General features: G+C 64.7%; 1 protein-coding gene across 2 annotated transcripts in view; it reads right to left on the reverse strand.

The window, feature by feature from the left end:
* Window positions 1-6,663: 6,663 nt before the first annotated feature.
* FGFR1 (fibroblast growth factor receptor 1) overlaps window positions 6,664-25,346 on the reverse strand; it is a 30,799-nt gene continuing 12,116 nt past the window's right edge. The window contains exons 3-18 of one of the 2 annotated variants that reach the window (XM_054804572.1): window positions 20,163-20,426; window positions 19,338-19,421; window positions 18,664-18,839; window positions 16,550-16,673; window positions 15,554-15,744; window positions 13,876-14,020; window positions 12,168-12,364; window positions 11,443-11,588; window positions 11,156-11,277; window positions 10,929-11,039; window positions 10,606-10,796; window positions 10,338-10,460; window positions 10,092-10,162; window positions 9,408-9,545; window positions 8,752-8,857; window positions 6,664-8,635 (exon numbers count right to left, since the gene is read on the reverse strand). In XM_054804572.1, the coding sequence (XP_054660547.1) occupies window positions 8,459-8,635; window positions 8,752-8,857; window positions 9,408-9,545; window positions 10,092-10,162; window positions 10,338-10,460; window positions 10,606-10,796; window positions 10,929-11,039; window positions 11,156-11,277; window positions 11,443-11,588; window positions 12,168-12,364; window positions 13,876-14,020; window positions 15,554-15,744; window positions 16,550-16,673; window positions 18,664-18,839; window positions 19,338-19,421; window positions 20,163-20,426 (2,366 nt within the window). In that variant the 3' untranslated portion in view covers window positions 6,664-8,458. The remainder of the gene's footprint in view (window positions 8,636-8,751; window positions 8,858-9,407; window positions 9,546-10,091; window positions 10,163-10,337; window positions 10,461-10,605; window positions 10,797-10,928; window positions 11,040-11,155; window positions 11,278-11,442; window positions 11,589-12,167; window positions 12,365-13,875; window positions 14,021-15,553; window positions 15,745-16,549; window positions 16,674-18,663; window positions 18,840-19,337; window positions 19,422-20,162; window positions 20,427-25,346) is intronic. The other variant, XM_054804573.1, reaches the window with a different exon arrangement.

The following is a 25,346-nucleotide window of genomic DNA, read 5'->3' on the forward strand; positions in this document are numbered from 1 at the left end:
ACCCTTCTCCTGCTCTGGTTTAAAGGGACCCACCTGCCCCCACCCAGCACAGGGCTCCCTGGGGGTGGGTGCTCTGCGGGGGTGGTTCTGCCTCCCCAGGGGGTGGGCAGGGGAGCAGGGGTTTGCTTTTGGAGCTGTTCCTGCTTTGCAGACAGCAGGGGAGTGGTGTGGTGTGGGGGGGCATGGCATCCTGGGGTGCCCCCAAGCCTGGGAGCCGGAGGAGACACCCCCCTGCCAGGTCCTGCTCAGAGCACGGTGGTCCCAGGTAGCAGCGCGGGGCTGTGACAGCTCACGGGTCAGGTCACCAGCAAAGGGGGGGCTGCGCCCGGGTGCTCCTGCCCCCAGAAAGGGAGAAATGGCTCCGTCCTGCCCGCGCACCCTGGGAGCACGCTGGGGCTGCCCCGGGCTGATGCCTCCGTCTGTGGGGGTGGGCTGCTGCAGACCTGCCCCCACGCACGTCTCTGAAGCACTTCCACAGGCCTTGTCCCTCGGGGATGCTCCTTTCCGGGGGTGCTCCTTTCCGGGGGTGCTGCAGGTCAAACCCCAGCCCTCAGCCTGCTCAGGGTGATCTGCCCCACGCAGCCGATGGACCGGCAATACCGGGAGATTCTCCCACGGCCACTCAAACGCTTTTCTCCCCCTCCCGAGCGCTGCAGACCTCTCTGCCCCAGGTCCCGGTGCCCGGGGAGGCTGTCACTCCTGCCCTGGTACGGACGGGAGTCGGGAGTCAGCCGGGGAAGAACAAGCTCCGCCAGCGAGCCCTTGGCCACGGAGGGGCAAAGACACGTGTCCCCCCCTCTGCCAGGCTCACAGGAAGGGGGTGCCAGTCCCGGAGAGATCTCAGCCGGCACCTGGGGACCCCGCATCGCCCCGAGCCCCTCTGCATCTCGGGGAGGGATCCCCTCCCGCTGCCGGGCTCTGCGTTGCACGGGGCGGTGGCAGGCCTGGCCGAGGGACAAGTGCTGCGTTATTCTGGCAGCCTGGAAAGTTTTCAGGGTGTTTGGAGAGTTTGGAGTTGAATTTCAAATTGTCAGGGGCTTCTCCGGTCTCAGTACAAGAGGTAGGCAGAAAATTACTGAGATAATACCCTTAATTTCCTGCAAATGGGTAATGTTCCCTTGAAAGTCTGCCACTCCACTAGTCCTTAAATACATCTTTGGAGAACATCTTATACCACGTAATACAGGATAATGAGGGAAGTCGCGTTCTCCCGCCCGGTGTTCCAGGCTTGCGTCTGCTCCAACTTCTGAACCTGGCTGAACTCTTCCTGGCAGTGCGAAGCTTGTGGTGAAATGATAAGGCAATAGCTCCTGCGGCGGCTGCTTTGCCGGTCCAGAGAGGAGCAGCAGGTTTGTCCAAAAGGTCCAGCAGCTGTTGAGCATCCCATGTCGCTCAAGAGATGCCTCCTGGCTGCAGATGGCTCCGTCTGCTGGGCTCAGGCATCCCCCAGCCCTGCAGCCATCTCGAACTCACCCACCGCCGGCGTCCTGAAGCGGGGGCCCTCAGCACAACGTATTTCCTCCGGGTAACTGGAGATCCAGGCGAGCTGCTCAGCTCCGCGGCCCCAGCAGCTTCACCGGGGGTGTCAGGACCTGCGAGTTACCCGGCCGAGGCGCAGGAGCATGACGAGGGCTGTTCTCTGCTGGTTTTATGGTCATTAACAGTAATTAACAAAGGAAGCAGCCCAGGGCCACGGTGGGAATGGGAAGCCAGCCCTGGCGCTCGGCTCAGCCCCCATCAGCTTGTCCCCGTCCCTCCCTGCTCCCTCCGGGCACAGATCCTGCACCAGTTCCCGGCAGCTCCCTGGGGACACTCCTGCCTGGCAGCCCCTGCTCGATGCAGAGGGAGAGGAGGAGGCTGGCGGGGTGTCCTGGGCGGGATGAAGGCAGAGCCAGCCTGCGCCTGCCGCAGAGGGAGCAGCACATTCTTCTGCTGAGAGGTTTTGCAGATGGAGAGCGAAGAGGGGGCTAGCGGGGAGCCTGCGGCATCACCTGGATGCTGCGCTTCGGCCACCCGGCCGTGGGCGAGCTAAGGGCGAGCGAAGGTGCTCCCCGCAGCCCTGTGCTCCCGGCTGTGCTCTGCCGTGACCACGCCACGCTGGCGTGTGTGCGAGGGGTCGCTTTGCGTCCGTTTTCCTCCTCTGTTTTTAATTTAGAAAGATCTGGAAGCTGGGGCTTGCTCTTCCCGGGCTTTGCCACGGTGACCCCCCCCCCCCCAGCCGCACGGCAGAGTCGTCAGGTTCAGTGTTTATCCTGAAAGCGAGCACAAATCGTGAGCAAACCCACCCTTCTCCCGGGGGAGCTGGGTGCTGGAGCCGGGCGGAGGTGCACGAACCCTGAGCAGTCTTGTGCCACTGAGACATCTCTGAACAAACCCATTTTTGGACCAAAAAGCCCCTCGTCCTCCCAGCAGCTTCCCCCCAGCCCTCACAGGTCCTTGGCTGCCACAGGGTTTTGGGGGGGGGGGGGGGATGAGGTTCAACCTCTCCCCCACCCCAGCAGGCAGCCAGTCCCGGGTTTGGGAGAGGCAAGTCCTTCCCGGGTGGATTTGTGCCGCAAAGCTGCGGAGAGGAGCTCTGGTCCCCCGTGCCCCTCAGCAGGAGCCTGCAGGGCTGGCGGCACGTGCCCGAGTCTCGGCTCTGCCCGGCATTCCGGGACCCCAGGTGCCTTCCCGGGACCCCCGTACCTGATAGGCGCAAAAAGGGCAGAGTCAGCAGTTTTGCTACATGACCCCCCCCCGAGCGAGCGGAGGAAACAAACCCAGCAGAGCCCCATAAATTACTGGATTCTGTTCTGCAACATCGGGCAAATTAAACGGTGCAGAGATCCAAGGCCGTGTGTGCTTTGGCGTGGGGAGAGCTTTTCCAGCCATGCCGGTGCCAAACCCCTTTCAGCCCTCCCCTCGGCTCCGGCTCCTCCACCGCTTTATCCTTCCCCCGGGCATCCCCGCGCTATCGCTGCTCCCAGCTCGGAGCCGGGCTTTATGGCACCCGCGTCTGCCGCCCTCCCGCCAGCGGACGCCGTTCCCGGGACGGGGGGCAGCGCCTGGCCCTGGAGACGGGGGATTTCTGCTGGATGCTGGTCAAGAAACGTCTCCTGTGCCACGGCCAGTCCTGGTCCTTGCATCAGCCTCTTCCCCAGAAAGCTGTAGGGGAAAGATGCACTGGTCAGCACTTTTATAGCAGATTAATATTCAGAGGGAAAAGCACTGATTTAGTGAGGCCCAAGCACAACAAAGGCTGAGATTTATAGCCTCCTGTATCGGAGCATTGCATTCCTAGCAGGCTTTCTGCCTCTGTTATAAATTTGTAACAAAGGAGACGGAGCCTTACACCAGCTTAAAGTAATGTAGAACAAGGGCTCGACGGCCAAACCTCGCACGGAGCGTTACGGGGCGCAGGCGACATCGTTCCCCGGGTTGTCTGCCAGGGATGGTCCTGTCCCACCTCTGCCCGTCCTCGCAGCCCCACGGCGCACCGGATGGAGCCCCGGCTGCGGCGCAGGGGTGCTGGGGGGGGGGGTGCTCATCCTCTGCCCGTGCTGCAGGGCTTCCCACCGCCGCTGGAGCTCAGCCGCGGTGCTGCCACCGGCCTCGGTGCGGGCTGCGCTCGGGATTTGGGAGCATCCCAGCCCTGGAGCCGTGCCGCGAGGTCAGCCACGGAGCGAGGCGGCGCGCAGGGGAGCGGAGGGTGCAGGATGCCTTCAGAGCCCACCGCACAGTGGCAGGGCTCGGACAGGAGCAGGAATTGTCTGCGGCTGCCCCGGTTCATAACCGATGTTTTGTTTGGATGAAATGAAGCCGATCCGCAGCGTTTGACAGGGTCTGGTGCGCGAGCTGTCAGGGCGGTGATGTGCAGCAGGGGAGAGCCTCGCCGAGAGCCCAGCCAAGTTCCCGCCTCGGGAGGGCCTGGAGCGGACGGTGTGACGGGGCCGGGACGCGTGCCAGGACACCGACAGCCGCCGGGCAGGGGCACAGACCCCCGTGGGCGAGGGGTCCCTGCCATACCTGCCCTCCTCTGCCCCTGCGGATGGGGCTGCGAGGCGGGGGCACAGGGGCATCCGCTCCTGGACATCCCCGGGGTTTTGGGGAGCCGAGCCCCGGGTAGATGATGGCTGCCGCGGGCTGCTGCCAGCCCTCCCCGGGGGCTGCGGCCACAATCCTGCTCCCGCTGAGCTTCCTGCGGTGTCCCCCTCCCCACCTCCCGGAGCGGGGGGAGCAGGGTTGTTTCCTCGCAAGGAAGCAATTTACGGCTGGAAAGCTGCCCCGGCTTTGCCGCCACGACCTCCCTCACCATCGGCCGCGCTGCGAGAGGGGCTGTGCGGGTCCGGGGGGTGCCAGGGGCTGCCAGCACCCCTCTGCCCACCATGCCTGCCTGTGGGGCTGGGGGGGGGGCTGCCTCACTGCTGCAGCTCCAGGGCGCAGCGAGGGGCTTGGGGGGAGCCACGTGCCCCCTCACAGGTTGCCTCCGCTGCAGCTGTGCACATCTGGCTCCATCTTAGCTCAGCTGTGGGTGGCCAAGGGGGGGGGGCTGGAGCTGGACCCCCGGATCCCGCTGCCTCACGTGGGAGCTGACCCCACAGCTGGGTGGGACGCATGGGGTGGAGGGGTGGCCGGGGGCGGCCGGGAGCGGCGTTGGCCCTAGGCGAGGGGGGGGTCACTCCCCACGTGCCTGCCGAGCCGTGCTCCAGGAGCCGGGCCGTGGGACCCCGCGTCAAGGTGGAATCGCAAAGAAGGTTTCCTGCCACAGCTGGCAGCCGGACAAAGCCCAGCTCAGCGCCGAGCGGAGCAGCCAGGTCCTGGGCCCCGGCCAAGAGATTGTCTCGGTCCTGCACAGCCGGAGGGCTTTAAAAGGAGAGAAAGAGGAAGGCGAGGAGTGGAAAAGACAAAGGATGCTGTGAGAGCCAAATGTGCCGTCGTGGGCCGAGCGCTCGGCGGCCACCAATGCCCGACGCCCCCGGCCACCCGCTCGGGCTCCCGCAGGCAGCGGCTCCGGATCCCCCATTGCTTTGGGGTCGTTTCCCGAGGGACCCCATCCCATCCACCTCCTAAGTTCAATTGCAGCGGGGAGGGCTCAGTGCTGGGCAGCGCCGGAGGAGCCACACGCCGTCCCCTGGGCAGGGACCCAGCAGCACTGGGCGAGGGGGATGGCTTTGGTCCCGCAGGTCCCCGCACAGCCCTGACCATCCCACACAGGGCTGGTGGGATGAGTCCCAGGCTTGCTGGAGTCCTGCTCCGTGCGGTGTTGCGTGCTGGCTCTGCAAGCGCGGGGTGCCGACACCAGCGTCGGGGTATCTCCATCTCCTGGAGCTGCCCACGTGAAGAGGATGCCGTACCGGGAAGAGCAGAGACGAGCCAGATCTCCCTGCTCCGGGACCAGCATCTGGGCAGCTCGGTCCCTGCAGACCTCGATGGGCAGCGCAGCATCCCCAGGGCTCTGCAGGAGGGACTGCCCACACCCAGGGCGCTGCGTCCCCGAGGGGATGCGAAGGGGGCACCCGGCTGTAGGTGCCCGGCCCTGCAGCGTGCATTAGCAGCGCTGCTGGAGTCACTCTACCTATTATCATATTTAATTGCCCTCCTGGTAACCCCAGGAAATGAGCAGAAGATTGTGATAGCAGCAGTTTCTGATGATGTAAACACGAGCTCCATCTCTCCCCGCCGCCTTGCCAAGTCGGTCCCAGGGAGAGCGGTGATTTATGGAGACCCCCAGCCCCGCTCCCCCCGCTCCCGGCTGCCTGGGCTGCGAGTTTAATCTAGGACTGTGAATTCAACATAAATCACTTGATTAAAAGCTCTACTTAATTTAGGAGGGGGGGCGGAGGGGGGGGTAGAGCGCAGCCGATCGATTTAATTTACACAGGGAAATAGCAACAAGCAGATGCTTTTAAAAGGGCCAGTGAGGCGGATGATGCTGCAGCCGTTTCATCTTAACCATTTAAGTGCTCGGTAAAGGGGCCGGCAGCCTCTCGCCCCCCCCCAGCTGAGTTGCCCCCCAGCACCCCTGCCCGGACCCCACATGCCCCAGCAGCTCGGGTGGGCCGTGGGGTGCAGGATGTCCCCAGGATGCCCCGACCGAGGGTCCTCAGCAGCATCTTTAACAGCCCTGGGCTTCTCGGGCAACGAAACGCCTTTCCCAGGGCCGGCGGTTTCTGGAGGCAGCGGGTCAAGTTTAAATGCAAACAGGCTGGGGCTGGCACCAGCTCCATCCTGGGAGGAGAGAAAAAGGCAGGAAAAGCGGAGAGACGGAACCAGAGCCGGCAGCGGTTACATCAGGAGGGGAGGGCTGCCCCAGCCCGGCCGTGTCACCCCGAGCCCATGGGACCGCAGCACCTTCCGCAGGGTCCTCAGCTGGGGATCCGCAGGACCCGGTCCCTCGGCGGGGAAGGGACCCACCAGGCGACACATTCTGACACTGTCACGGTCGTTTTGGTAGCAAAAAGGAGGCACGTGGTTTTTGGGTTGTTGAATGGGAGAATATTTCGATGGGGAATGGCGAAGCCGTGAAGAACAGAGTTCCCACAAAGCCAGTGCCCATTCCTCCCTACCCTCTGACCGTCGCTTTCCCAAACCACTCGCTTGGATGAGCTTTAGTCCCCGGACCCCTTGCAGCCCCTTTCCCACCTCCCACCGCTCCACCCAGGGACGGGGCCACGGCTGGCAAAGTCTCGGTTAAAGTCTTTAATAATTACAAGAATTCCAGATTCATTACAGAAGAGTTTACAACAAATAATATTTCTCCGTACAAAGGCAAAATAAACTTTTCAAGTAATAGCGTCCTGGCTCTGGAGTCTCACTGCCAGTGACGGGGAGGGATGGGGGCACACGCAGCCCCTTCCCCAGCGAGGGGCTGCCCCCGGCCAGGGAAATGCCCCGACCTCCCCCCCCCCGGCACCGCAAACCGGCACCAGCTCCGTGGAGCAGAGCTCGGGCAGCCGGGCACCGCAACTGCCTCCGGGATGGAGGCCGGCGGGCACGGACGGGCAGAGCCGGACGGCGCGGTGCCCCGGCCGAGGACGCTCCCCCGGTAAGGCACTGGTGGGCATCGCCCGGGGAGCGGGGCTGCGCAGGGCACGCGTCCCCCCGGCCGGGGCACGGCGGGGCTGGGACCATGCACCGAGCCGGGCTGGAGGGGTTGGTGCCATACGGCACCGCTCCGGTGTCCCAGTGCTCCGGTGTCCCAGTGCTCCGGCGTCCCTGTGCTCCGGCGTGGGACCAGCGTGACCCCAGCCCCCCCCCCCGCTCCTTCCCCAGGGAGCCAACCGCCGGGGTGGGGGCTGCAGCCCCTTCCCCAGGGCACCGTCCCGACCCCTCACCGGCACTGCCTAAAACGCAGGGCACACCCGCGCCCCGGCACCCCACGCACCAATATGGTGCCGCAGGCGCTTGGCAGGCGGTGCCCAGCCCCGCCAGAGCCGGGGGGGGACGGGACGGGTCGCGGGGGCCAGGGAAAGGCCAGGCACGTAATGACAACGTATTCCCAAAAGGCATCGACACATTATTATTGTTGTTTAATACAACCCCATATAAAACTGAAGCAGCAGCAGCAATTCTTATTGAGGGACCTAAACTGAAATAGGTTTAGAACATAATTTAAAAAAATAAAAACAGCAAAAGTAGCAAAATATATGAACTTTTTTTTTTTTTTATAGCAACTGATATCTACCAGCCACTAGTACCTTACTACCAAACTGGTATATCTCTGGTAACAACCCTTTTAAAAAGACATGTAAATATATATTCATATTTATACATATTTTTAGCTATGTACACAGGACTTTTGTGTTTAGCACTGGTGTGTTTGGCTGCCTCTATTATCAGTGCTGAGCAACGTAGACGCCGCGTCTCCCACTTTCGAGGTACCGAGGGTTTGGTCAGCAAAACCCATCTCGGTGCTGGCACTGCTGAGCTGCGGGACCAGCCCCGGAGCATCTCCGGCAACGAGCGCCGCGCCGGCAGGAGTCCCCGCGCCGCGAGGCTTCCAGCACGCCAACGCTCCCCGGCCGCAGAAACCCGGCGCTGGCCTCGGCTTCGCGAGTTCTCCACGTCGCAGATAAACCCGGCTCTCCGTGCCCTGCCAGGACGTGCCGTCCCAGGAAGGGTGGCTGGCTCCCGCACAGGGTGCTACCCACGGGAGAGGATTTCAGCTTAACCAAGTGGAAATATTCCAAGCACAGATTTGATGGAAAAGAGGGGTTTTTTTTTAGGGGGGGGAAAAAAAAAAGGGAACACCAAAAAAACACCAGAACGAAACCTTTGGGCTGCAGAGAGCTCACAACTAAGGCGGCAGGAGAAGCTGGCATGAGAGGTGGGTGGTTTTGGTTACGTGACATGCTACGGTTGCGTCTCTGAACCCTTTCTGCAATAGCTCAGCACGACCGGGCTGCGCAGGCAGCGCCCGCCAGCGGCAGCGGGCACGGGCACGGGCACGGCACGGCAGTCCCCGCTGGCAGTGCCACCCTCAGTGTCGCTTCAGTCCGCCGTTGGTGTGCTGAGGGGGGAACTTGGGAAGGCACGGCTCGTCTGGAAGAGGGTCGTGAGAAAAAACAGAGTCCTCTCCCGAGGAGCAGGTGGAGCTGCGGGTGTCCGGGAAGCCGGGAGAATACTGATCCAGCGGCATGGAGAGGTCCAGGTACTCCTGAGAGGGACGAACCCCGAGGATGGGCTCAGGTGGGGAGCGGGCATCCCCGCGGGAGCGCCCAACCCCAGGCAGGGCGAAGGTGGGTGCGGGCTCGTGGGCGCTGCCTCTCCTACCTGGTTGGAGGTCATGGCCACGATCCTATCCAGGTCTTCCACCAGCTGCTTGAAGGTGGGTCTCTGGGAGGGGACGGCGTGCCAGCAATCCCGCATCATCATGTACCTGGGTGGGCAGAGGGGAGGTGAGGGCTGAGCCCGGAGCCAGCGGCTGGGGACCCCCCACCCACGGGAGCAGAGCAGCACCACGGGGGATGGCGTCGGCGCTCGGGCTGGGACCCGTGGTCAGCAAAGACGCCGTTCCAGGGATTTAGGGCTAATCCCCTGCGTTGGAAGGAAGGGAACTCCCTGCCCGCCCTCCCAGGGGCACTGGGAAGGACACGGGGCTGTTTGGGGAGGAGGACGTCCGGGGAGCTAAGCTAGTCCCTGCTCTGGGGTCACCCTGGGATTCACTCCTGCCGAAGGGAGATGTTGATTATTGCCAACAGACTGAGCCGGTGTTTTTGCAGGGCTGGGAACCGCTGCGAAAGTTAACTCCGAACATCTGCCTGTCCCCCCCCGCACCTGCCTGCTCCCCGGAGCACTTGTTGGCTCCCAACCCCGCGCTGCCGCTGCAGCCCCGGGGCGCAGGGAGGGGAAGCGGTGCCGATCCCCCGGGGCCGAGTGGGGGGGCATCGGGATGTCCCCCTCTTTCCCCGTCCCGACATCGCACTCACAGCTCGTTGGTGCAGTTGCTGGGCTTGTCCATCCTGTGACCTTCCTTCAGCAGCTTGAAGAGCTCCTCGACCGGTACGCCGGGGTAGGGCGAGCCGCCCAGCGTGAAGATCTCCCACAGCAGTACGCCGAAGGACCACCTGCCCGGGGCAAAACACAGGGCAGACGCTGGGGCACCCGGCTCCCGTGGAGCTGGCACCCCCGCTGCAGAGCTTTGGGTACAGTTAGAAGTTCGTTTGCTGGGAGGGACAAGCACTAACAGCTTTAATTCACTCTGCAAGACAAACGAGTCCCAGCGCCAAATATAATTTCGATGCAGAATATTTGTCTGCTGACGCTAATTATATTTTCATTAAATTACGACAAATTACATCTGGTGCACTTCGCCACGGCGCGTTATCGTGTTCACCAGCGGGCGATGCTACGCGAGCGGGACACGACCTCAGCAAGATGCTGCGAGATGCAGGCAGCGATGCAGGCAGCGACGCAGGCAGCGACGCAGGCAGCAAGAGCGTTGCTGGACGGGGTGGCCAAGAAGGACCACGTCCCCCAGCTCACAGCAAAGCTCCCAGCAGACCAGCGAGAGCTCCCCCTGCGCCGGCACTTTCAGCTCCCCGTCTCCCCCCGACCCAGCCCATCGCTTGCAAAGCTGGGCAGGGAGCAGGCGCCCCGCGGCCGCTACTCACACGTCGCTCTGATGAGTGTATATTCGGTCGAACAGAGCCTCTGGGGCCATCCACTTCACCGGCAGGCGACCCTGGCACACAAGAAAGCCCCACATCAGCTCCGTGCCAGCAGGGAGCGGGGGGATCCGGGGTGGGGGGGCAGCCCTGCACACCCGTGGCACCGCCAGCGTGGGTTGGGACATCCCCAGCACGGAAAGCACCGCTGCCCTCGCCCACCCCGGCAAAGCCCCCTTGCCCACCACTCACGTTCGTTGTCTTCTTGTAGTAATCTATGTGGTGGATGTCGCGGGCCAGACCGAAGTCAGCGATCTTCATCACGTTGTCCTCGGTCACCAGGACGTTCCTGGCCGCCAGGTCCCTGTGGATGCACTGACCGAGCACGGGGCCGTCAGGTGGTCCTGAAGCCCCCAGATGGTTCCCCACGATGAACAAGGCTGGGAGGGAAAGGTGCATCCCCCCTCGAGCCCAGCCGCCGGGCTCCCCATCCCACCACGGCCCCCCGGGAGCTCCTCACCTTCTTGGAGGCCAGGTACTCCATGCCCCGGGCCACCTGGTAGGCGCAGGAGACCAGGTCCTTGAAGGAGAGCTGCTCCTCGGGGACGCGGGTGGGGTTGTAGCAGTACTCCATGCCAGGGGGCCGCCGGGCTTGCAGGTACTCCCGCAGGTTGCCCTTGCTGGCATACTCCACGATCACGTAGAGCGGTCCTGCACGGACGGCGGAATGAGCGGCCGGACCACGGAGTGGGGGTGCAGGGTCAGCCCCCTCCCGGCACGTGGATGGCAGCTTTGGTGGGGGTGGGCAGAGGGGACACTCCCTCCCCGCTCGCGTGCCCTCACCGTCCTGCGTGCAGGCTCCCAGCAGGTTGATGATGTTCTTGTGCTTGCCGATCATCTTCATCATCTCCATCTCGGAGATGAGGTCGGACAAGTCTTTCTCTGTGGCGTCGGCTAAAGCGGTGGAGAAGGCAGCGGTTGGCGGGGGGGGACGGGACCAGGCTGGGTCGCCCGCGTTACACACCCCCAGCCCCAGCTGGGACCCCCCCCCCCTTCTCGCCGCCACTTACACTTGAGCATCTTCACCGCCACCTTGGTCACGCGGTTTGGCTTGTCCTTGTCAAGGCCGATGGCTTCTGCCAGCACCACCTGCCCGAAGCACCCTTCTCCCAGGGGCTTGCCCAGGATCAGCCTGGCGGGAGGAGAGACCCTGACGCGGGGGCCGGTGGCCACGGGGGCGGGGGGAAGCAGGTCGGTTGCCGTTGGCAAACGGCATCGATGGTGCCGCCCTCCTCGCCCAGGCTGCTCCGGCAGCCCGTCCCCGGGGCAGAGCGCACCCAGCAGACTGGGACCTCACCTGTCCCGGGGCAGCTCCCAGCGTGGGTCCTCGGGGAGCTCGTACTCGGAGACGCCGGCCAGCATGGGGGTGCCGCTGGAGGAGAGCCGCGAGGGCCGGACCAGCATCACGCCCGAGTTCATGGAGGAGCTGGAGTCGGCCGACACCTGCAGCGGGGACCGTGGGTTACCTTCACGCGGCACCGGGTGTCGCGGCCGGCTGTCCCCGCCGGGATGCTGACCGGGAGCCTTCACACCCCAACCCTGCCTGCAGCCCCCCCTGCCTGCAGGCGTGGGGCTCCATCAGCGCCGCTTCTACCTTGGACCCAGACTAAATAATTTTTAATTTGTTTCTGGCATGCCGATACCACAAAATATACAGCCTGGGAGTCCTCCTGTCTCCTCAGCGTGTCAAAAATGCTCTTCTCTGCTTGAACATTAAATTGCTGCAAATCCTTCTGGTCCTCCTCACCGCCCCCACTGAGCGCTGCCGAGCAGGGGACGAGGAGGGGCCGTGCAGCCCCCCCTGCTCGCTGTGCTGCCGGTCTGGGGCGCAGCCCACGGACAGTCCCCACCCCGCACCACGGACGGGCACAAGGCTGGAGACGGTGGCACGTGCAGGAGCACGAGAGGCTCCCGGCTCTCCCCCCGCATCCATCCTCACCCAGAACCTCCCCCCCCCGGGAAGGGCAGGTGTCCCAGGAGGGGCAGTAGGTGCAAACAAACCCCCTCTCTACTTTCTGTTACCTGTCTGCGCAGGGGGATGCTCTTGGCCAGCTTGTGCACGGCCAGCTGGCTGTTGAAGTCCGTCTTCTTGGTGGTGCTCTTCATCTTGTAGATGATGACGGTCACCACCATGCAGGAGATGAGGAAGGCCCCGGTGCAGTAAATGATGATCTCCAGGTAGAGGGGGGACGTCATCATGGCCGGGGTGTCTTCAATAGCTGGGTCGGCGTGAACAGGGCGTTAGCACCTGCGAGCCCGCCCGGGGCCGAGGAGCGGAGCGGTGCGGGGGGGACCCCCCAGCTCCTCCCCATGCCCAGCGGGGACACACTCGGCATCGCCGGAGGTCTCGGTGCGGCGTGCAGCGGGGACCGGGGGGGGCTGCCCACCCACCCCGGTGGGGAAGGCGTGCATGCACCCCTGGGCTTCTCGCCCCCGCAGCCGGGCAACGCCTCTGCCGCATCCGCAGGCACGTGCCTGGGGTGGGATGGGCTGAAGCGGGGGGCAGTGCCCGTGTCCCTCCCAGGCCGTGCAGGACAGCAGTGCTGGGACGGCAGAGCTCTCCTGTCGCGGTTTGCTCTCCTGCATCTCCCGCAGGGATGGGCCGTCGTAGGACCCCTGGGGACGGGTCCCCTTCCCAGCTGCTACGCTCTGCCCACACTCGGAGCTGCCAGTCCCTCGGGGCCTGGGGGTTACCCTGAGCACGGACGGAGGGGGCCGTCCAGCAGTGCCCGGGGCCGCGGGAGTCCAGGCGTTACCGACAACCCCCGGGAGAGCTTGGGGCAGAGCAGCCAGAAGCATCTCCAGTGACAGCGATCTGCTGTGGGACCCCCGGGCTGACGGGGAGGAGGGTCCTGTCCCCCACCGTGCCATGGGGCAGACCCCGCTTTGGTGGCCGCCGGCGGCAGAGGAGGCGTCAGTGCCGCGAACGGCTCAGAGCAGCTGCAGCCACGTGGCACGGTCCAGCACGGCCGCAAACCGCGGTGAATCTGGCAGGGTGGGAGCTGCCATGGCATCCCCTGACAGCACCCCCAACCTGACCCCCCCACCCCCCCGAAGAACAGAGCCTCAGAGAGAGGTGTGAGAGGGAGTCAAAGATTTCTGTCCAACCTCCGAGCACACCCGGCTGACAAAGCAGTGGCTGATAACGGGAAGTTTTTGGCTGGAAAGCAGCAACCACACAGCACCCCAAAAACTTTCCCGGCTGCTGTTATCAGGCTTTGGTCCGTGCAGCATTGATGCCCGAGGAGCAGCATCAACGGGGATGGGGCAGCCGTCCCCGGCAGCGCAGCAGAAGCGACACACAGCCCCAGCACGGGTCCTGTGCCGCAGGGCAAGGCCAGCTCCCCGCAAGCGGGCAGCACTGCCAGCACCCCCCAAACCCCGCTGCCACCCGGGCGCTCCGTGCCCCCTGAGCGGGCAGAGCCGGCCTTGCCCTGGGGCTCAGGACCATCCTGCTCCAGCAGAGCAGCCCCTGGTTAAGTTCCCCCAGGTATGCATCGCCCGGGCCAGGGAGAGAGCGGGGGGGCAGACCCCAATCGGGGGGTGGAGGGAGGGCACACAGCGGGAGACGCGTGCCCCGTCTCACTCCGGGTGCAGAGAGCAGCCCTGCAGCTCTGCCGCTGCACGTGAACCCGCGCCGGCTGGGCAGGGGCTGGGAAACGCTCTCTCCCGGACCGCAATGCATACATTGGAAAGGAGGGAGGAAAGGGAGAGGAAGAGGAGTATATACCTTCGAGAACTGTCAACCATGCAGAGTGATGGGAGATCCCAATAGAATTACCCGCCAAACATGTATACTCCCCAGCATCCTCAAATGAGACATTCCTTAAGTGAAGGACTTCCATTTCTTTGTCTGTTGTGTTAACGCCAGCCGTCTAGAAGGAAAAATGGAAGCAAAAAACGGAGAAGCAAACGACATGAGATCTTCTGGGAAGGTTGCCAGAGAGGAGGGAGAGCCCAGTCTCATTTGCCAGACCCCCGGGGAGCAGACAGAGACCGCTGCAGACCTGCTAGAGAGACCCTCAGGATGACCACTCATCCAGACGGACCTAAGGAGACGCTGGTTAAAAACCCTTCACCAAACTGAGCGTCCTGCCCATCTGAGCATGCTGGCAATGGGCTACATGGAGAAATAAACCTCAGGCAGAGCCGGCCGGCTGACTGGCACGACACAGGGAGGCACGAGGGTGGAGGTGGGAGGACGGAGACGGGAGGACAGCACAGACGGGGGGATGCAGCACCACCATGTCCCCAGCCACACGCAGACGGGGTGCCCGGGCTGGGTGCAAGGGTGCGGGCTGGCCCGATGGCAGCACACGCAGGGACCCGGGCTCGGTGGTGCCGGACCCACCCGGCTCCCGGTGTCTGCGTGACGGGGTGGGAAGCACACAGGAGAAACACTGGGACACGGACACACACAGAGCACAAAACCTAGCCGGCCCCGCTGAGTATTTTTCCATGGCTTGTCGCACCAGAAACACAGCAGAAACAAGAGAGCCCAGAGTTTTGTTTTCCACCGCCGGGGACTGACGGTCCGAGGAAACACCCCGCCGGGCGTTCTTCCGATTACCTTTTGCCAGAGGTCTGGTGACAGTGAGCCACGCAGACTGGTTGGCCTCGCCAATATAATTGGAAACCTTACAAACATACTCCCCGCTCTCCGCCTCTGTCACATTATACAGGGTCAGCACCTCCGCATCAGAGCTATTAATCCCCGAGTGCTGGAACAGACCAACAACATGGAGTCACATCGACGCGGTCAAGAAATGGCAGCGCCCGGAGCGTCGGCACCGGCTCTGCCGGCGTGGGGGCTGCTCCCCCCCGGTACCCGCTGCCGGGTGGGAGGGCTGGGGCTGTGCATGGGATGGGGGGGTGTCACGGGTGGCAGGGGCAGGCAGTCATGGGGCTGTCATCCTGCTCCCCCTGCACCCGCCCGGAGGCACGGCTGGGGACGGCCGTGTGTCCCGGGGGTTTGCACAGCAGCCGGTTTGCTCGCTGCGAGCGGGACTCCTGGTGCGCAGGGCGAGCTGCTCCACCGGGATGGCTCAGGGGCTCAGCTCCCCACCTCCAGCACCCTGCTCGCTCCCCAGGCGAGCCCACCCAGCCCGTGGCGTGTGCCTTCAGGGCTTCAAAGGGATTGCGCTGCCTGTATGCGGCCGAGGAGCCGGGCAGCCCTCCCTGCCCACCTCTCGCCCCGTGCTCCTCCGGGGCACCCCAGGCTGGTGACGGCTCTGGGGCTCCGGCTGCCCCGACGCCACTCGGCTGCTGGTCCCCAGCCCCAGGCAGCTCCTCTCGCCCCCCAAGCAGCGCGGCCGCCATCCCGCACGGCTGCCGTGCCCCGCTCCTGCCCCACGGGATGGGCGAGCCTGCGGGGACGTGGGCTGGGGCAGCCCGGCGTGCGGCTTTACCTTCAGGATCTGCACGTAGGGCAGGTTGTCGGGGCCGATCTTGCTGCCGTTCACCTCGATGTGCTTCAGCCACTGGATGTGGGGCTGGGGGTCGCTGTAGACCTTGCAGACAAACTCCACGTTGCTGCCCAAGGCCACCGTCTTGTTGGCGGGCAGCCCTGCCTGCAGGATGGGCCGGTGCGGGGACCGCTCTGCACGACCCGGGGAGACAGGGCACCTTACGACGGGGCTCAGGGTGCTCAGCCGCCCGCCCCCGGGGAAGCGCCTGCCCCGCGCAGGGGTGCGCCCTGCGGCACCCCCACCCCACCACGCATGAGGACCCCCGGGCTGGGGTGGGCACCGATGCACCCAGCAGAACCGCAGTGTCCCCTTGCCCAGGGCCCCCCCGCAGGGTGCTGGTGAGAGCAGCCAGGAGGGGCTGGGACGGGGACAGGTGAAATCCCGGTGCGGGGACGGGGACGTCAGTACCTATCCGGGGGGGTCAGAGGTCAAACAAACCTAACGAGGGCCCCGGCCGTTAACAAAGCGGCTGCCACTGTGGTGAGTCAGCATTAACAAACCCCTTTGTTCACCTCGCTGACTGTTCCCTTCAGTTTGCTCAGTGTAATCAAATTAAATCACATTTTTAATGGTTCATTTACTGGCATTTAGAGCAGCTCCACATGTGGAACTGCTCAGACCAGCCTTCCCAGCTGGGAATTATGGCTAATAAGGCGATTAGAAAAAGTTTCTGTCTGGTCTACGAAATTATTTCCACCACAATTAAAAATCCCCAGAACGGGTTGAGGTGAACCTTCCGCCCCTCCTGCTTGCGGACCCGCTGCGCCGCAGAGGTGCGTGCCGGGGTGGGCGGCCAGCGGGGACGGCGAGCGTGCCCTGACCCCACGAGTGCTCCCCATCCCCACCTTTGCAGGGTGCAGCACCCGTTTCTGCTCGGGTAAGGCTGGGGTGGACGGGGACCCGGGGTAAGCCCCCCCCCAGCCCCGCGCTCCTCACCCACAACATCCAGCTGGTAGGTGTGGTTGATGCTCCCGTATTTGTTCTCCACGATGCACGTGTAGTTGCCCTTATCCGACGGCACCACCGAATCCATGATGATGCTCCAGGTCGCGTAGCGGACCTGGGGGTACAGGAATGACGACAGAGCCCGTTACGTGCAAAGCGCCGGTGGGCTGGAGCCCACGAGCCCTCACTCCCGTTCACGTCAGAGCTGGCTCAGCCCCCTGGCCCCGCCGTACAGGCAGGACATAAATCTCCCTTTGAGGTCACCTTTCCCCTTTCCTACAGAGGGACCGTAATTGCTCCCAGCTGTCCCAGGACAGCCTCGCCACGGAGCCAACTGCGCCGAGAAGCAGATGTTGTGAGCCGAGCATGATGGGCTCGCCCGGCGCGCAGGGACACCCCTCTCCGGCGGCCCCAGCGTGCGGAGGGAACAGACCGGCATTGTTCCCCCGCCGCTGCAGCCCGGGAAGAGCCGCTTCCCCCGGCTGGCCCTGGGGCTCGGACCCACGCTGCTCCCCACGGCCAGCCCCGCCGGCAAGAAGGCACCGTGCCGGTCAGCGGGCAGGGTGCAGCCTGGGTGTTTTACACCCTGCACCCGGGACACCTCTGTGGGTGCTGCTGACCAGGCACGTTCCCTCTGGGACGGTCCCGGTGGCTCAGCTGGGCTGCGAGTGCTCCCCAGGTCCCTCCCGGCCACGGGGACGGCTTTCCTACGCCCAGCCCCTGCCAGCTCTGGCTGCGGCTCCTCCTGGCGAGGCCTCCCCAAGCCCTGCTCCCTGCCGGGGCGGCTGCATTCCTCCCTCCCAGCTGGAAGCTGGTTACTTCCCCAGTGCCGCATTTCAGCCCCATTAGCTATCCAGGGCACCGCGCCGTCACCGTCTGGGGAGCTGCGGCGTTGCCAGCAGCCCCTATGCTCCCCACCCGTGAGCCCACGTCCCTCCCCAGGACGTGCTACACGGAGCCGAGAGCCGTGATGTGGCCGCATTCCTGCTCCGCATCCCTGGCACCTGGCTGAGCCCGCGGCACGCCGGGGCCACGGCCGGATCCCATTTGCGCAACGCGGCGCGTGACTCGGTGGCGAGCGAGCGACCAAAGCCGTGGCCCCGCAGCGCCCAGCCAGGCTGGCGCGGGGGTCCCACCCGGGGAGACACCAGCCGAGGGGTGCGAGCCCCGGGCAGGCTGCAGCCCCCCTCCAGAAAATTGAGATGAGAAAAGGGGATGGTGCTCCCTTGTAGGGTCACCCGGCAGGGGGGTCCCAGGGCTGGAGCTGCTGGCAGTGTGATAGTGGCCCTGGAAGCTACAGAAGAGGGGTTCCACCTCTCCTTTGGGGAGGGATGGAGCTCGGGGGTCCTGCCATGCCGGTCCCACCGCCGGGGCTCTTCTGCAGCAGCAGCAGCAGCAACCCCACTGCGAGACCGGAGCCACGAGAAGGGGAAAGCCAAGCCCCGGGGGGGGGGACGGGGACCTGCTGCAGGTGCTGGGGAAGCAGTGTTGCACCCGCCTGCCCAGCTCAGGCAGCGAACGTGGCCCCCGTGCACGGGCCAGGGCATCCTCCCCGCCAAGCCGGGACCCCTGGGCTGCTGGCACAGCTCCTGCTGACCACTGCTGGGCAACGGAGGGGCTCTGCCACCCCTGCAGCCCCAGGGCTGTCCAGCCACCCCCGGGAGCCCCCGCGCCTGCCGGGGACGCCAAGACCCCCTCTCCTCGGCGGGGGGATTAGGCGAAGCCGGCAAAGGCAGGCTGGCTGCGCCCGCCACCCCCTCCCCCAGAGGGTGAGCTGGTGCAAACATGACCCAGAAGCAGGTCACTGCCGTAGGGGCTATTTTGCAACAGGAATGTCAGAGGGGCCCATCTGCCCCCGCCGGGGGCTGCGTGGACAGGGGGCTCGGTGCCTCTTAAGCTGCAGAGCCCCTTCCTGATCCTCCCCCTCCCCGCGCCACCCCAGAGCGAGCCCTCCGGCCCCTCGAGGTGCGCAGAGCCCGCAGCCGGGCAGACCGAGCCCGGAGCAGCTGCCTGCAGCAGCGGTGCAGGCAGGGCCAGGGGCTGCCTCCCCATCGCCTCCGCAGGGTGCTGCCCTGCACCGCCCCGGCCCCCCCCAGCTCCGGTACCTTGTACCCCCCGATGCGGTGGTCAGGTTTGAACTCCTTGCCGTTCTTTAGCCAGCGCAGCGTGGGGTTGGGTGTCCCACTTGACGGACACTTGAATTTCACCGTTTTGGCGGCGGGGACGGCGTGGAGCTTCTTCTCCATCTTCTCGGGATAGGTCCAGTACGGAGCGATGGCCTCTGGGGAGCAGAGCGGGGGTCTCAGCACGGGGCACCCGGCCAAACCCTCCAGGGTGTCAGCCACAGGGAGCTCCGGCATTTTGCTCGTGGTTTAACCCCGAGGATGCCCAGGGAAGCCGGAGAGGTGCAGGCAGCGGAGCCTGGCTCTGGCAGCGGGGGAGCTCCCAGACACGGGGTGTCACCCGGCCAGGGTGAGAGGGGCAATGCCCCGTGCACAGAGGGGTCTCTGCTTTGCGAGGCGCACGCTCAGCACGCGTGGCTGCAGCAGCAGGTACCCCAACGTACCCGTGCCGGCACCTCCCCTTGCTCTGACCAAGCTGCTTCACGCGGGTGCACCCAGACCTGCTCCCCCCGCCACCGCCGGGTGCCCTGGGCTGGAGCGGGAGCCCCTGCCCACCCTCACCTGCCTTTCTCCATCCCCTGCAAGCGTGCCCAGCTTCCCACCGCCACCCCGCAAAGGCCAGGGCGGCACCAGGGGCAAACCCATCTCACACATACGGTTCGGCTTGGTGTTATCTGCCTCCTTCTCCTCCGAGGAGGAATCGTCTTCGTCATCATCGTCCTCCGCGGAGGGGAGCGCATCTGCAAGAAAAGAGATGGTCCGGCTGAACGTTCGGATGTGGACCCTTCCCTTCCCGAGAGGGGCCAGCCGGGGACCGGAGCATCGTGGGCTGGTGGCGCGGGACTGTGCGGAGCAGGGAGGTGCGGGGATCCCGGGTGAAGGCTGTGCGTGCCCACCGGCACAGCCAGGGCTGACAGTGCCTGCCGTCCCGGCGCTCACAACCCGTGGAGATCGTGGAGCAATTTGCCCCCAGAGGTGACTCCGGAGCTCCACGCTGTGTCCAAGCACGGCTCCTCGCCCTGCGCCTGGTGCCACCAATCCCTCTGCGGCAGCAGCCAAGACCCTGAGGGCACGGAACCACCCCAAGCCTTCCACAGACACCGCCCGACCTCGAGCGACCGTTCTTCTCCAGCCTCACGCTCCGTCAACGCCAACGTGGACCTCGGCTCACGCTGGTGCGTGCCCACTCCTGCGGGCAGCCCCCAGCCCCCCCAGCCCCATGCAGACAAACAGGCGACAACCTCCAGCTGCTTCTCCCTGCGCCGCAGCAGGCGAGAAATCACTGCACCGTGCCGGTAACTCCTCCGGGCACCCCCAAAACGCAGGTCTGCCCCTGAACTCACCGCGCCGCCGGACAGATCCGCGCGTAGCCGGTGCATGTGCCGGCGAGCATGCAAAGGCGTGCGTGGGCAGCCTGCTCCTCGCTCCGCAGCCCGGCCCCGGGGCTGCCCCTTTTCTGTGAGCCCGGGGCCGCTACGAACCTGAGACGTTCACGGAGAAGTAGGTGGTCTCGCTTCCCGAGGGGCTGTTGGTCATGCAGGCATAGAGCCCCGAGTCCTCGGGCACCGCGTCCCTGACCTCTACCTCCTCCCCGGTAATGCGTGTCCGGTTGTTCTCGGCCAGCTGGATGCCGTCGCGCACCCAGTTGATGCTCTGGACGTCATCCCTCAGCCGGCAGCGCAGCTGGAGGAGGTCACCGGGGTGGGCCGAGTAGGACTCCACTTCGATTTTTGCTTTGGGCAGAACTAGAGGAGTTAGGAGAGAGAAGAAGAGAAAAAAAAAAAAAAAAAAAAAAGAGGAGAAAAGAAATAGAGACCAAAGGAAACCATGCTGCTGCTGCTGCTGCCGCTGCCACGGCTCTGTGTTAATGAGGCAACATGCGCTGCTGCGACGCTCCTGCTGCGGCACCAAGGACCGGCTGCCCCGGCGAGCCCAGGGGAGAGGAGCCGGCGGCTGCGGAGCGGAGGCAGAGGCTGCGAGCACCCCAAGCAGCACCAAGCGCTTCACCCCCGCAGCAGGACCCGCTCGGTGGCTGGGGAGCTCGGAAGCCCTCGCACCCCCCTCGGTCTCTTACCAAGCACTGCTCGGCCCGGAGGGAGCGTGCCAAAGCAGGGGCTTAGAAACGGGGGAGAAATGGGCAACTTGAGACGTCTCAGGCAGCGCTGGCTGCTCGAGCAGGATCCAGCCTCTCCCAGGAGCATCCCAAATCCCTGCTCGGCTCTGCCACTGCGCAGGGGCCCCAGGATCCCCACCACCACGAGCGGGCAGCCAGCAAAGCAGGCCAGGGTCCCCATGCCACCAGGACCCTCGCCCCGGTTAGAGCGCTTTGGGGCAGGGAGACCAGGAGGACGAGGGGGCTGCGGCAGGACAGCGGGCAGCGGAGCGAGGGGCTGCGAGAGCGGCATCGCTGGGAAAGGTCAGCCCAGGGGAGCTCCGGCAAAACAAGGTGCCGGCCGTGGCGTTCCCGGCCGCAGCGACCCTGGGCAGGGAGAGCTGCAGCTGCTCCCGATGTGCCGTTTGCGTGAGCAGCACAAAGATCCTTTCTCTCCATCCCGCTGCTACGCGATCTTGTCTCTCCTGGCCCTGGTAGCGCAGACACGGCTCCGTCCTCAAGCGCTGCCCTCCACCCTCCGTGGCGAGCGGCTCTCCTGGTCCCGGGCTTGGCGCAGACCACGCGGTTTCAAACCATCTCTTCAAATTCTGTGGCCCGAGGCAGGCTTCAGGCTGTTGCAGCTCCACAGGTACCGGGGCTCCCTGCGATGGCGCGGGGCGGATGAAGCATGAGCATCATCTCAGGAACGCGCAGCAAGGACTGGCGCGCATGGCTCCAGGTCCTGAGCGCAGCACGAAGGGGCACACGGTGCTGCTGCGGATGCTGCTCTCGGGGGCCAGAGCTCCTTGGCAGCATCCTGGAAGAAAGCACCGCATTTCCACTGCGCCCCCGGGCCGGTGGCAGGACAGCTTCGAGCGGGCTGAGGGCGAGAACCGGTGGTGCCGTGGGGGCACGGGCCGAAGGTCTCCACAGGGAAACTGCTCTGTATCGGAGGGATCCAGAGCGGGGGCTGGAAAATCACAAACCCAGCAGAAACGGTCTGGAAACGTTCAAACTTCAGCTGCTCTGCAGCTCAAGGGCTGTTCCTCCACGGACCGAGGTGCCTGGTGGGCACGAGCAAAGGCACAGCTCTCCCTTGGGACCCACGCAGCCCCCAGCGAGGAGCGCGGCAATTTGCAAAAGAGCGGCTAATTACAAACCCCCGCCGCATCCAAGCGTGCGCCGGAGGGGCTGTCTCGCTGCAGAGCTAACCCACGTTAGCACCCTCACCTCTTGGTGCCCACCGAGCCACGCAAGCGCAACCTCTTCCCCCCCTTCCTCCGCAGCCACGGAGCCGCTCGTCCTGGGCTCACAAGCTGCCGAAAGCCGGCACAGGGTCTCTGCCTGTGCTAAACCCTCCTGGTCAAACATCCCCCAGCCGAGCCAGCGCAGGCAGGGAGCGCAGGCTGGCAGCAAGCAGCGCAGGGCTGGGGCCGGCAGCAAGGCACCGCTCCTCCCAGGACCCACCAGCAGCTCCGTGTTGCCAAAAACGAAAGCTCAGCTCTTCAGAAACTCTCATTTACTGCATCGTGACCTGCGCTTCACTTTCTGGCCGCTTTTCCTCGTACTGATGAGAAGCTTCATAGGGAAAACATCTACGGGCAGCTCGAGAGCTTCTCCTTTCGCTTAGCACTTGAAGGAAAGCAGCGTGCTGGGGAAGAATTCACTCTCCTCAGATGCTAGAAGACCAAAAGCCAGGGCTCCAGATCCATCAGTAAGAGGTTACAAAGCATTTTAACGTGGAAGGTGAAGACTGGTGGGAGTCCCTTCGGTGGCAGGGAAGGGTCTTGCTTTTGCAATCCTGTTTTCCCCTGGTTTTCTCTCGCAGCCTCACAGGACGAGCAGTTCTGGTAGCTCTGATTTGTGTTTCAAGTGATTAGTCACAGGCATCTTCCAACGCACACAATGCAGCCGCGATGTCCCGTCGCCGTCTGTCTGAACATCACGCGACTCAGTCACACAACATCCTCCTGCCCGTCCTGATTCCCTCCTCAAACAGAGCAAGGTCAGCGAGCGATAAACAGCCACGAAAGCCCAAACCAACACGACACGCGGAGCTGCAGCCGCAGCCGTATCTGCCCTTATCTCGCTCCCTCCGCCACCCCCCTGCGCTCAGTCTGCCCCTCCCCACGCACCGCCAATATTCCTTATCAAACAGAACAACCTGCAGAAGGTGACTGGAGCTGCCGAGGACCCCCACTGCCCCCAAACATCCCCTGATGTCCCCATCGCCTGTCCAAGCCACCCAGGTCCGGAGTCCGGCGTCCCACGGCTGCGGTGCCGAGGTACGGTGGGTGCTGCCGGACGTGCGGGGTCCCGCCGTGCCGCAATTGAACCGATGCTGGGCCAGGATCAGTTCTAGCCAGCAAAACATCGCTGTGGTCCAAGAGCTCGCACGGGTCACCTCCTCACCGAGCCTGCCCTCGGGACTGCCACGGTCTCCTGCCCACCAGCTCGCCCAGAAAGGTCTGCGGGAAAACCTGCCCGTGCTGGTGCGGGGAAGCTCCTGCCAGCCCCGCGCTCCACAAACACCTCCCAGCTGGACCTGCAGACTGGGGAAGGAGGCGGCCTGGGGGTAGAGAAGGGATTTGGATGGATGGAAAACTTTGAGCCACCCCAGTCCGACGCCGGGGCTCGGGGAGGCAGCGCCCCCGGCTCAGGCGGGTCCCTTCCCACGGGCACAGCGTCGCACGGGTCCCCGGGCACCCCGTGCAAAGTGCCGCCGCTCCTTCAGGCCATCAAACCGCAGGCTCTGCTGTGCCGAGGAGCCCGGGCAGGCGGGGGCCGGGGGTCCGCCGGCGTGTGGCCAGATCACTTTTCAAAGGCAGCAGCCCCCTCCCCCAGCCCCTCCGAGTCAGAGGCTGCTTTGCATTAACAGCATGACGGGGACGCGCGGAGGCGTCGAGCGTGATGGACGGGAGAGGGGAGGCAGAGGGCAAGGCAGGATCCTGCCCTTTGGTAACCCAAAGCACATCTCTGGCACTCAGGGAGAAGGCGGAAAACGCGGCATGGTGGGAACGGCCTGAAAACGAATTCACAGGCTAATGAGCATGTCCAGGTTAGCTCACCCTCCGGGCGGGAGCGGGCTTGGACGATGCTGCTGTGGGGCGGCCCTGGCAGGCAGACAGCACCGCGGCCGCCGGGACGTCCCTGCCGGCACCGGGGCAGCCCGGCTCGCACGGCAGCTGATGCACAGAAGTCCCCTCGGAAACGCAGCCTCCCTGTAAATCCAGGGATTGCAGCGGGTGCACCCGGGGCAGCGCGGTCCCGGGCTGCCTCTCACGCGGGAGCAGCCGGCGGTGCGAGCAGTGTTACCGGTGTGCCCTCCGCGTATGTTAATTAGGGCGAGCCCGTTTGATCGCTGGACTCCATCAGCCTGAAACCTCTCTTTCATAGGTTCTGCTTTTCTGTAACCTAAACCAAGGCACCAGGTGCAGCTTCTCCGCAGAGCCGCCAGCCCGGCCGGCTGCTCCCATCGGGGCGCGAGCAAGCCCCGAGCAGGCCACGTTAGCAAAAGTTTAATCGGCCAGACAAACGCTTGGCTCTCCTCCCCGGGCCCTTGCCTGCCCTAGCGCTGCACGGCGAGGCTCTGGGTGCTCCCAGCATCGCACAAAGGTCGGTCGGCGCTGGGTAATCCCTGGGGCGGGTGGGATTCCTGTCCCCAGCCAGGCTGCAGCAGCACTGGCCGGGAGCTGCGTGGCTGCAGGGGTGCTTACAGCAAAACAGGGCGACGGCAAGGAGGAGACCAAAGCAAACCCCAGCAGCGCCTGCTGCTCGCCTGCCTAGAGAAAGCAACGAAACGCACGTTAGATCTGGCACGTCTAAACTATCTACTGTTCCCTTTTTAACTTACACCCTTCAGGCCGGGGAGGTAGCACCAGCTTCCCAGTCTGGATCCTGCAAGGCAGAGCCCCGTCCTGGTGCAGCGGGGACAGGGGTGCTCACAGCCCATGGGGAGCCCCGATGCCCTGGGTGAGACGAGGGGCAGCTCCAGCCCCGGCGGATCGCTCCTCTGCTTTCAAACGAGCACCGAAAAGTAGACGCACGCTCCAACAGCCAGAGCAGCCCGCGGTGGTTTTATTACTTTATTCCAGCTTTGAAATGGAACCGAAAGCGGAGCCGAGCCTGGCGAACGCCGGCCAGATGGAGAGTGTCACCAAGTGCATATAACTGTCACCGGACCCCCCCGGGGCTGTCCGGGGACGGGACGCGGGGCAGCAGCCCTGACGAAAGGAGCAGCACAGATTAACCTTCACCCCCAGTTCTCCGCGTGCCCACAGCGGAGGAGCCAGGCGCGCAGCCCGGGCTGTGCCGGCGATGGCGATGGCAATAAAGCGGCCAACAAAGCGGCGCGGGGACAATGCGGGCGGGGGGCGCGGGGCCATGGCCGCCGGTTGCCCTGGAGACCCCAGCGGGGCTTTCCGAAGGTATTTCCTGAAGAAAAAGCACACACATGCCTGGCAGCCCCGCTAATCCCAACAGGAAACGCTTACCGGGACGCGGGGATTGGCTTCTTTCTTATTTAAAAAGCTCTTCTCCCTGCCGCGCCCCCACAGCCCGGGATGGGGGGGGG

The sequence above is a fragment of the Grus americana genome, chromosome 26, assembly GCF_028858705.1.
Source record: "Grus americana isolate bGruAme1 chromosome 26, bGruAme1.mat, whole genome shotgun sequence".
NCBI lineage: Eukaryota > Metazoa > Chordata > Aves > Gruiformes > Gruidae > Grus > Grus americana.